The sequence below is a fragment of the Rana temporaria genome, chromosome 11 (assembly GCF_905171775.1).
Source record: "Rana temporaria chromosome 11, aRanTem1.1, whole genome shotgun sequence".
Classification (NCBI taxonomy): domain Eukaryota; kingdom Metazoa; phylum Chordata; class Amphibia; order Anura; family Ranidae; genus Rana; species Rana temporaria.
The window spans coordinates 45,265,587-45,277,854 of record NC_053499.1 but is presented as its reverse complement, the minus strand read 5'-3'; the positions used below and the strand labels follow the sequence as shown (position 1 = coordinate 45,277,854).

At 44.8% G+C, this 12,268-nt stretch overlaps 1 protein-coding gene across 2 annotated transcripts in view; it reads left to right on the top strand.

The window, feature by feature from the left end:
- Positions 1-12,268, top strand: part of LOC120917293 (synaptotagmin-1-like) — an 80,006-nt gene that overhangs the window by 51,475 nt on the left and 16,263 nt on the right. For both annotated transcript variants that reach the window (XM_040328485.1, XM_040328484.1), the window contains exons 3-5: positions 904-1,067; positions 5,647-5,742; positions 5,871-6,038. In XM_040328485.1, coding sequence (XP_040184419.1) covers positions 904-1,067; positions 5,647-5,742; positions 5,871-6,038 — 428 coding nt within the window. The remainder of the gene's footprint in view (positions 1-903; positions 1,068-5,646; positions 5,743-5,870; positions 6,039-12,268) is intronic.

The following is a 12,268-nucleotide window of genomic DNA, read 5'->3' as shown; positions in this document are numbered from 1 at the left end:
TGGTGGCGGGGCAGCCGAGACCCGAGCGATTGCTCTACTTCGGCTGTCGACGTCGCGGGCACCCTCGACAGGTAAGTGTCCCTATTAAAAGTCTGCAGCCAATACAGTGTTACCGCGTTTCCCCGAAAATAAGCCCGGGTCTTATATTAATTTTGGCAACAAAAGACACAGTAGGGCTTATTTTCGGGGTAGGTCTTACCATGTAATGTGCTGTCTTCTCTCCCCCTCTCTCTCCCTGCCTGATAGGAATCCCCAGTGTGATCTGAGTTAAAATGCTTGTAAAATCCTATAATCCACTCTATTACAGTAGTATATAATGTACAATGTGTGTGTGTTTCTGTAATATAATTGTGCCAAATACCTTCGTTATAGCGCCGCTCTGCGCTTCTGTGACCCGCCGGAGCTCTCTTCCCCGCATTTATATTACAGAAACACACACATTGTACATTATATACTCCTGTAATAGAGTGGGTTATAGGATTTCACAAGCATTTTAAACTAGGGCTTATTTTCGGGGTAGGGCTAAATATTGCAGCCCTCCTGGAAAATTACGCTAGGTCTTATTTTTGGGGTAGTAGCTGCTGACTTTTAAAGGGGTTGTAAAGGTACATTTTTTTTTCCTTTCCCTAAATAACTTCCTTTACCTTAGGACTGCACTAAGGTAAAGGAAGCTTTTTAGGGAAAAAAATTCTACCTTTACAACCCCTTTATTTTTATTTAATGCTGGACCTCCGCTTTAAATACAATTTTTAACCATATATACAATTATTGTACTTGTGACAGCATCAGGTATGGTAAAAGAAAGTAAAAGCAACAATGTAAATACACTGTACTTGCCCCAACACTTTGTTATTGTTTTTTCCCCTTTGTCCTAATTGTCCTTTTTCCTCTCTGTATAATCAGTGCCACGATGGGCCATCTACACTATATTCGGTGTGGGAGTTTTCCTAATCCTGCTGCTGATCATCTGTATTTGTTGCTGCTGTTGTAAGCGTAAAAAGAACAAAGCCAAAGAAAAAGAAAAGATCAAACTTGCATCAGTAAAGAACAGTGTAACCACAAGCTTGGTAAGTGCTGTAAAGATAAATATAAACATAAAGGCATTTCTAGTCATCCAGGAATAGCTGGAACAGTCCAGAGGACAGAAGGTGGAAATGCTGCTCACTGGAGCCCAGACACTGTATAGCAGTGGTTCTCAACCTAGGGCCGTGACCCCTTGATAAAATTTCCCAAGTTGTGGGGACCCCTAACAGTAAAATTATTTTTGTAGCGTGGGTTGTCTGCACCCAAGGCATGACAAGTAATTTGCGCCTAAACCACAGACATTTAGCACAACCTTTAATGGCAACTATAATCGCACTCACTGTGTCTCCGGCTTCACCGTGTCTCTGACTTTGTGGTGTCTCCCAGCAGTGACACTTATGCCGAAATCAGGAGATGGGGTCTCCTCCAGCCCCTCCCACTTCACATTCCTCACCAGTCAGCTGACCTCTAGTCTCTGCCCCCAGCCATGCTGTGAACTGAATGGGCGCCTGCAAAGAGGCTGAGTGGGCGGCCGCGGGCTCCAGGAACAGCCCAGCTGGGCAGCCACAGGGACAGCCGTGCTGGGAGAGTGGTGCGGGCTTCAGGAATAGGCCAGGATTCGGTGACCCCTGGCAAATTATCATTTGACCCCCAAGGGGGAGAACCACTGCTGTATAGAGAGGTAAAGATAAAGCCTGAACTCCTCCTGGCTTTGCTCCTCTGATTGAATATCGGCACCTGACCTGTGTTTGGCCTGCAGGGGGGGGAGTTTTGCAGTGCACTGAGCAGCACTCCAGGTCTTTTATCAATGGGGCATTTCTAGTCAGTAGTCCACTATATTACTAAAAGTATTGGGACACCTGCCTTTACACACACATAAACCTTAATGGCATCCCAGTTTTAGTCTATAGGGTTCAATATTGAGTTGGCCCACTCTTTGCACCAATAATGGCTATAACTGTTCTGGGAGGGCTGTCCACAAGGTTTAGGAGTGTCTATGGGAATGTTTGACCATTCTTCCAGAAGCGCATTTGTGAGGTCAGGCACTGATGTGGACGGGAAGGCCTAGTTTGCATTCTCCGCTCTAATTCATCCCCAAGATGTTCTATCAGGTTGAGGTCAGGACTCTGTGCAGGCCAGTCAAGTTACATAGTTAGTCAGGTTGAAAAAAGACACAAGTCCATCAAGTTCAACCATAAGAAATAAAATAATAATAATAATATCGTACAATCACATATACCCAAGTTCCTCCACCCCAAACTCGCTCATCCATGTCTTTATGGACCTTGCTTTGTGCACTGGTCCAAATCATATGGTAGAGGCGGGGATTATGGTGTGGAGTTGTTTTTTAGAGGTTGGGATTGGCCCCTTAGTTCCAGTGAAGGGAACTCTTAAGGCGTCAGCATACAAGACATTTTGGACAATTTCATGCTCCCAACTTTTTGGGAACAGTTTGGGGGTCGCCCCTTCCTGTTCCAACATGACTGCGTACCAGTGCACAAAGCAAGATCCATAAAGACATGGATGAGGGAATTTGGAGTGGAGGAACTTGACTGGCCTGCACAGAATCCTGACCTCAACCCGACACAACGCCTGAATTAGAGCGGAGCTTTCGAACCGAGCCTTCTCGTCCACATCAGTGGCTAACCTTACAAATGTGCTTCTGGAAGAATGATCAAACATTCCCATAGACACACTCCTAAACCTTGTGGACAGCCTTCCCAGAAGAGTTAAAGCGGTTATAGCTGCAAAGGGTGGGCTAACACGATATAGAACGCTACAGACTAAGACTGGGATGCTATTAAAGTTCATGTGTGTGTAAAGACAGGTGTCCCAATACTTTTGGTAATATAGTGTATATGAGGAGAAAGGGACTTGGTTAGCTCTATTTTCCATAATATAAAATAAACAAAGGAGTCAACGATTAAAAATTCAAACCCTATAGTCATTGATGCACAAAGTAGGTGGACCTCAAAACTCGGGTAACCCAGCTCTGAGATGAAAAACTAAACATCTGAAGACTGGAATTTTGTGAATACTTTGAAAGTTTACTGTTATATTGGGTTAATTATTCTTAGACAGTTACACACTGTAACTAAAGCGGCTGAAAAACAGGTCTATCAAGTTCATACTAAACTAAGATTACAAAAGCAAAACACAACCATTCTGTACTTGGCAATTACATTATTTATTGATGATAAACTGTTTTCATTTTAAATATTTATTCTTTAACCACTTAAGACCCGGACCATTATGCAGATTTGGCACTGCGTCGCTTTAACTGATGATTGCGCGGTCGTGCGACGTGGCTCCCAAACAAACATGGCGTCCTTTTTCCCCCACAAATAGAGCTTTCTTTTGGTGGTATTTGATCACCTCTGCGCTTTTTTATTTTTTGCGCTTTTTTATTTTTTGCGCTATGAACAAAAATAGAGCGACATTTTTGAAAAAAATTCAATTGCCCAGATTCAGGTACATTTGCGCTTTATTTGCGGAGGCACAGGGCAACGATTTTGCCCTGCGCCCCCGCAAATATTTTGCGCTGCCCTCGATTCACGGAGCAGTAGCTCCGTAAATTGCGAGGGCGCGCCGGCCAAATTGCACGGCGTAAGCGCGCGCAATGTAAATGATCCCGCCGGGGGCGGGAATCATTTAAATTAGGCGCGCTCCCGCGCCGAGCGTAGAGCGCATGCTCCGTCGGGAAACTTTCCCGACGTGCATTGCGGCAAATGACGTCCAGCGCCATTCACGATTCACTTACGCAAACGACGTAGATTTTAAATATCGCGACGCGGGAACGTGGGTATCCTATAGCATTGGCTGCGCCTGCTATTAGGATGTGTAACCTTACGCGAAACCCGACGTACGCAAACTACGTAATTTGCGTACGCAGGGCTCGCGCAACGTTGTGAATCGGTGTTAGTATGCAATTTGCATACTATACACAGATCACAATGGGAGCGCCCCCTAGCGGCCAACGCAAGAATGCAGCCTAAAATCTGCGTGGCATAAGAGCCTTATGCCACGCAGATTTTAGGCTGCAGTCGGCGTAGCGATGTTCCTGAATAAGGAGCATTCGCTACGCCGGAGCAAGTAAGCAATTGCGCTGTGTAACCTATGGTTACACAGGCGCAATTGCTTCTTGAATCTGGCCAAATATTTTTTACTTTTTGCTACAATAAATATCCCCAAAAAACATATAAAAAAACTTTTTTTTCCCTCAGTTTAGGCCGATACGTATTCTTCTACCTTTTTTGGTAAAAAAAATCACAATAATCGTTTAACGATTGGTTTGTTCAACATTTATAGCGTTTACAAAATAGGGGATAGTTTTTTTTATAATTTTTTTTTTTTTTTTTTTTACTAGTAATGGTGGCGATCAATGATTTTTTTTGTGACAGTGACATTATGGCGGACACATCGGACAATTTTGACACATTTTTGGGACCATTGTCATTTTCACGGCAAAAAGTGCTATAAAAATGCATTGATTACTGTGAAAATGACAATTGCAGTTTAGGAGTTAACCAATAGGGGGCGCTGTAGGGGTTAAGTGTGACCTCATATGTGTTTCTAACTGTAGGTGGGCGGGGCTGAACTTGTGACGTCATTGATCATCTTTCCCTATATCAGGAAACAGACGATCAATGACACTGCCACTGTGAAGAACGGGGAAGGTGTGTTTACACACACCTCTCCCTGTTCTTCAGCTCCTGTGACCGATCTCGTGACACCGGTGGCGATCGGGTCCCGCGGTCACGGAGCTTCGGACTGGGCACTTAAAGAGGACGTGCCTGTGCCCAGCCGTGCCATTCTGCCGACGTATATGTGCAGGAGGCGGTCCTTAAGTGGTAAAGCCCCAAACCATTTTGCTTGCCAAAGACCAGGCCGCTTTTTGCGATTCGGCACTGCATCACTTTAACTGACAATTGCGCGGTCGTGCGACGTGGATACCAAACAAAATTTACGTCCTTTTTTTCCCCCCCCACAAATAGAGCTTTCTTTTGGTGGTATTTGATAACTTCAGTTTTTTTTTGTTGCGCTATAAACAAAAAGAGCGTCAATTTTGAAAAAAAAAATTATATTTTTTACTTTTTGCTATAATAAATATCCCCAAAAATTATATATATATAAAAAAAATTCCCTCAGTTCAGGCCCGATGCCATTTTTTTTTTCTTTATTTTTTTTTTTAACCAAATTTATGTAGAAGAATACGTAATAATAAGCGTTTGATTGGTTTGTGCAAAATATATATATGTGTGTGTGTGTGTGTGTGTGTGTGTGTATGTATGTATGTATGTATGTATGTATGTATGTATATAAAAAATAAATAAAAAAAATATATAAAAAAAGGGGGGTTGCCATCCGGGGCCCTTTAATAATAATAATAATAATAATAATAATAATATAATATAATATATATATATATAAAATAAAAGAAATAAAAAAATATATAAAAAAAAGATATATTTTTTTATAAAAAAGGCGGGTTGTCATCCAGGGCCCTGGGGACCTCCGGACCCCTAAAATGGGTTTAATGGGTGCCGCATGTCATGTTTTCTTATAAACCATTTGTTTACATCACAAATCTTCAGTTGTTGCTGTTTTCATGATGTTCTGTAGGTGCAGCCAGATATAGAAGGACTAAAGAAATCGCAGGAAAATGATTATCGTGGCCGATTGCAGTACTCGGTGGAATACAGTTTCCAAAGGGAGGAGGTAGGAAGACTTTTAATAAAAAGCTTTAAATCTCAGTCTGGGGCCAAAAGTCTAACTCTAGCCCAAGTGCCTGAGACAGTCATCTGTGTTCATGGTCTTCTGATATGACTGGTTCTCTTTCAATACAGGCTACTATTTCAGTGAAGCAAGCTGCCTCTCTCAAGGCTATGGACAGTGGAGGGACATCAGATCCGTATGTTATAGTGTATCTCACCAACGATCCTCGTAAGAAAAATGAAACCAAAGTGTATCGCAAGACTCTGAGCCCTTCCTTCAATGAGACCTTCACTTTTAAGGTATATGAAGTATCCCTGACAAGACCACACATGTTATTGGACACAAAATGTTGCACGTCAGGCCAGGACTGTCTTTAAGGCAGGGCAAAAGGGGTATCTGCCCTGGGCCCTGTCATTGTTGTGTGGCCCAAAGCAGCTGCTTCAAATTTTGCCAACTATCCCAGTTTAAATTCCCTTGTCCCTTGAAGTTTTAATCCTGTGCGGTGTGTGTCCTGATATCTCAGTGTGAAGTGCTGCTACTAATGCTGCCCTATTTTGGTATACAGATAACTCGCCTGCAGACCCTGTGTTTACATGTAAATAACTGTCATTCATTTGTAAATAATGGGAGCATTCATATGTAAATAGCTGAGGCCGGTGTTCTGTCAAGCTGGTTCCTCCTATCGATATTGCAGGCGCAATCCGGGCTGTCGGAAAACTCAGATCGGGAACAGCTGTTCGTCCGCTACAGAGGCGCTCGCTCCCGATGCCTGATTATACACTGGGCAGATGTGATATTGAGAAGTCTTTGGGGATGGTTTTCTCAATAAACTAGACGTCTCACATCCGCCCCTTGCTGTATAGAGAGGCGTGGATAACCAATCAAAAAAGCACTGCACAATTTCACATCCACCCCTTGCTGTGTAGAGCGGCGTGTACTGTATAATCAGGCATCGGGGGCGAGCTCGTCTAAGCCGACAATCGGCTGTTGAGGCACAGATATTTTCATGGCCTCCTACTGCGCACGCCGCGCTCCTGGCCGTGCCTGCGCAGTCGAGGCAGGAACCTATCCGATGGAGGAACCAGTTCGACAAGACAACAGCACCATTTATATGTAAATAAAGGCAGCATTCATATGTATATCATGCCCCTCTGCAGTGAAGAGATGATGTGCTGTAACCTCTAGCAACCAACTAGTGAGCAGTATTGCTGTACAGTAATCTCTAGCAACCAATCAACAAGAAGAAATCATGTGCTGTAACCTCTAGCAACTAATCAGTGAGCTGTAATGTGTGCTGTAACCTCTAGCAACCAGACAGTAAGTGGTAATGATGTGTTGTAACCGCTGGCAACTAATCGCAATCACCGCCTGATCTGATACAGTAAACTGATTTAGGTCTAGCTGATATTCATTGTATGTCTCAGAGCAGGTGGAGAGCAAAATTGCATGGGGGAGGGGCCCCCGGGAATTTTTTTGCCCAGGGTCTAAGCAACATTAAAGACGGCCCTGGATCAGGCATGAAGTGAAATGTTTAGCATAAACTTCTGGTTAGGATAGACTGGATATGCAGTGAAGGGCTCTTCACGTGAATTATGGCATCACAGAAGTGACTGGAGAACACGTTTTTTAAGATGCTTCAAGTAATAAGGAGGTACTTTATTTAAGTTAAATGAAATAAGTTCAAGTTGGGTAATGTTTGCTTTGAATCATGTGCATGAGAACTTAAATTGGAACTGATTTTAACCACTTTCGGAAGATTTACTCCCCTTTGTGACTAGGCCATTTTTTGCAATACGGTACTGCGTTATTTTAACTGACAATTGCGCGGTCATGCGACGCTGTACCCCAATAAAGTTTTTTAATTTTTTTTTGTACAAATAAAGCTTTATTTTGGTGGTCTTTGATCACCTCTCTGGGGGTTTTTTTTGCGCTATAAACAAAAATTTTACAAACACTTTGGCAAAAAAAAAAAAAAAAAACGTTCTGCTATAAAACATTATTTCTTCATAAATTCTGCTACATATTTTTGGTAAAAAAAATACCAATAAGCGCATATTGATTGATGTGCGCAAAAGTTATAGGCCCGGATTCACAAAGCACTTGCGCTGACGTATCTCGAGATACGCTGCGTAAGTGCAAATATGCGCCGTCGTATCTGTGCGCCGTGCCCACAAAACTAAGATACGCCTAAAAACAGGCTTCATTCCACCGACGTAACTTGCCTACGCCAGCGTAGAGTGGGCGCATATTTACGCTGGACGCATGTGGCACTCCCATTGATTTTCTATTCAAATATGCAAATGAGGGAGATACACCGATTCACAATCGTACTTGCGCCCGACGCATGCTACGACTGGTGCGCGTAAGTTGTACGTACGGCGTAAAGTTATGCCCCATAAAGGAGGTGTAACTCGGCAGCATCCATGCAAAGGGCTGCACCAGGGAACACAAGCCAACGTATTTTACGTAGTTTACATTGGACGTGAATATGACTAGGCGTAGATTACGTTCACGCCGTAGGCAGTGATCCGGCGTATCTTAGGCAGTTGTTCCGACATATTTGTGAGCATGCGCACTGGGATGCGTCCATGGGACGGCGCATGCGCAGTTGGCGATACGTATCTGTCTGGCACTCGGCCCATCATTTGCATGGGGTCACGCCTCATTAGCATGGCTCACGCCCACTTCCACTTACGCCGGCTTATGCCTTGGAAACCCAGCGCAGATTTGGGAGGAAGTGCTTTATGAATTCAGTGCTTGCCTCTCTGCGCTACGTCGGCGTAGCGTAAAGGAGATACGATACGGCGGCATAAATATGTGCCAGTGTCTGTGAATCCGGGCCATAGTGTCTACAAACTATGGGATATTTGTATTTATTTACTAGTAATGGCTGCGATCAGCAACTTATAGTGGGAATGCGCTATTGCGGTGGACATTCTGACACTAACTGATACTTTTGACACTTTTTGGGGACCAGTCGCACAAATACAGTGATCAGTGATAAAAAAATATGCACTGTCACTGTACTATAAGGTGACCAGATTTTTAAAATGAAATCCGGGGACGTACTTTTTTTTTTTTTTACTAGTTGTGGCGGCAATCGGCGACTCTCTGCCCCTTGCTGCTGCCCGCTTTACAGCCTTTCAGGTCTCTCCAGGCCCCCGGCTACTACTGGGTGGGGAGTGGAGGAAGATCTCTCCACCAGGGAAGGCAAGGAGATAAGCAGGCAAGCGGCTGGCCGGAACTTGAGCCAAGGCAGAAAAACACGCAAGCAGGGCTGAATGGGAATGCGCTCGAAACTAAAGACATTTTCCCTCCGCTTCGACCAGCACATGATCATCAGAAAGGGGCTCAGATAATGGAAAAAATACACCCCCCTAAGCTAGTAGGAGCGACGGACCGGGGGGGGGTTGTAATTCAGATTTTTTTTTTTTTTTTTATTCTGCACTGACTGTCTTTGAAATTGCGACAGCCCCTGTTCAAATCCAATCCGGGGACACTGTCCTCAATCCGGGGACTGTCCGGTCACACTGCACTGTACTGACACTGGCTGATAAGGGGTTAACATCAGGGGCGATCAAAGGGTTAGTTGTGTGCCTAGCCTGTGTTTTACTCTGGTCTTTTTTTCGGCTGAAACTTAGTGGAACTTCCAGCACCTCTGGCTCAGGCCCTCTCTTCCCTGCTCACCACTATTTCTTGTAAACGCAGAAGTCCAGCTTCAGTGTTTTACAAGTGACAGCTCGTCTCCCAATGGCTCCCACAGATCTGATGTCCTGAGTGGCTCCCACTGAGTGCAGGATGGGGACAATGGAGATGCAGGTGCTGTGCGGATGCCGACACCCCCACTGGATGATCTCCTTGCAAGTGAGAGAGTCGGACCCACCTACAGTGTGCAGGGAGGTAATAGAGCTGGCTGGGTGCTTCAGCTCAATACAGCAACAAAAGTAAGACAATGGTGTAGGTTTTAGGCGAGGTTTCCACTCGCCAAAGTAATGCGATTTACAGTGCGAATTTGCGATACATTTTTTGATGGGATTTAATGTGACTTTACAAACGACTTTCATGTGACTTTGATGTTATGCGATTTGGTCATAGTGACATCATTCCTTTTCCTGCTCAGTCATTTCCCCTTCCTCCTTCATTGTCAGATGTTGTATAGGAGGAGCAAAGATCATGTGATTCCGCAAACTTACGTCAAAGTCGCAATAAAGTCGCAAGTGAAATACATGTACATGCGACTTCATTGTGACTTGCTGTCTATGGAGAACAAGTCGCACCAAAGTCAGAACAAAGTAGTGCAAAAAACTTTTTTGGAGTTGCTGAGACTTGAGTCACACCAATTAGAACGTGGACCATTAAAATACATGGATTTTGACTTGTCATGTGACTTCACATGTGTCAAGTCGCACAACAACTAGCAGTAGTGGAAACAGAGCCTTAAGGGGGGGGGGGGGGTGTTGCATGCAGAGATCAGAGTTAAAGAGGGGTAAAAATGATGTGTATAGGGGAGGCAGAGTTAAGCAGCTGTGGAAGAAGGCTGAACTCTGCACTATGTATGCAGTGCACCCCTAAACTCTGCACTCTGTGTGTAACCCCCCAACTCTGCACATAATGCAGTCCTGGTATTTAATGTCCCTTAAGACCCTCCCACTGTTGGAGAAATTTGACCACACCCACTATTTGGTGTGTGTGTGTGTGTGTGTGTGTGTGTGTGGGGGGGGGGGGGGGGGGTCATGGTTGAGTTCCTGCACCTATTTTCTGAGGGAAAAAATCCCTGGTTTTACTAAACTGAGGGAAATGCTTTTACTAGGGGAAGGCATGGATCCTAGTTCCTACTTTGCAGAGGCACATAGTGGTGATCTGCCTTGTTTACATAGGCAGACTGTCATTTTGCCTCTCTGCTTGATAATTGGAGGGGGCCGGTGTTCTATCGTTATGTGCCCTCCGTCAAAAAGCTACCGTAAAACCACAGGAGGCAGTTTTCGCCTGGCGAGAGAATTTCACGGACATGATTAAAAGCTATTCAGAGTTGGAGGGACACCGTAGTTCTCATATTGTGCCTCGCTGTTGTGGGGCAGACTGCTCAAGGTCGCCTTTTGTCATTGTTGCACGGCGGCTTTAGTGTTTTGATCAGGAAAGTTTGTGGACCGTGAAAAAAAAAATGACATCTGCAAGATTTACATAACAAATTTCAGATAAGGACACAAAGGAATTTCAATTGGGCATTTCCTGATGTTTTTGACAACGAGGAACAACTTGATTTGTACTCGAGCATCTACAAACAAAAGATAATTGTGGAATGAAGGAAGTGCCTATACATCTTGTCCAGGTTTACAATATTTTTTAATCCGATTTTCTCTTTCCTGGAGAAAATTCTATTTTCGTAATGTAAGACGACAGATGTACTATTATTTGTAATGCAGAAATTAGATATCGCGCATTATTACGTGCTTGAGTACACCTGTCGGTTGTAAACATGCTAAACCGGATACCTGGATACAAGGCGACAACAGGTTTCTTCACTTTTCTTCAAACATCATCACAAGCACCCATGCTCTGGTCCCATTGTGTACTTGGACCCCTTTCACACTGGAGGCGTTTACAGGCATTTTTAGTGCTAAAAATAGTGCCTGAAAAGCACCTCTCAAGCCTCCCCAGTGTGAAAACCCGAGTGTTTTTACACTGGGGCAGTACAAGACCGAAGATAAAGTCCTGCAAGCAGCGTCTTTTGGGCAGTTTGGGAGCGGTGTATACACTGATGTGTTTGACCAGTGACATTATTGGAGTAATCGGTGCTAAAAATATGCACTGTTATTGTACTAATGACACTGGCAGGGAAGGGGTTAACATCAGGGGCGATCAACGGGTTTATGTGTGTTCTAACTGTATGGGGGATGGGCTGCCTGGGGAAACTCACAGATCTGTCTTCCTGCATAGCAGAAAGACTGGATCTGTGTGATCTCCCCTGTCAGAACGGAGATTAGCCTAGTTTACACAGGCGGATCCCTGTTCTGTCACTGCAGGGAGCGAACGCAGTTGGCCAGCAGACATGGAGTCTGCCCCACCGGCTGATTGGCTCCCCCACAAACTACAGTTCCCAACATGATGTACAATGACGGTGATTCGCGGGAACGTGCCGACCTGCCACGGTACAATGACGGTGATTCGCGGGAACGTGCCGACCTGCCACGGTACAATGACGGTGATTCGCGGGAACGTGCCGACATGCCACGGTACAATGACGGTGATTCGCGGGAACGTGACGACCTGCCACAGTACAATGACGGTGATTCGCCGGAATGTGCCGACCTGTCATAGTACAATGACTGTGATTCGCCGGAATGTGCCGACCTGCCATAGTACAATGACTGTGATTCGCAGGAACGTGCTGACCTGCCACAGTACAATGACGGTGATTCGTGGGAACGTGCCGACCTGCCACGGTACAATGACGGTGATTCGCGGTAACGTGCCGACCTACCATAGTACAATGACGGTGATTCGCGGGAACGTGCCGACCTGCCACAGT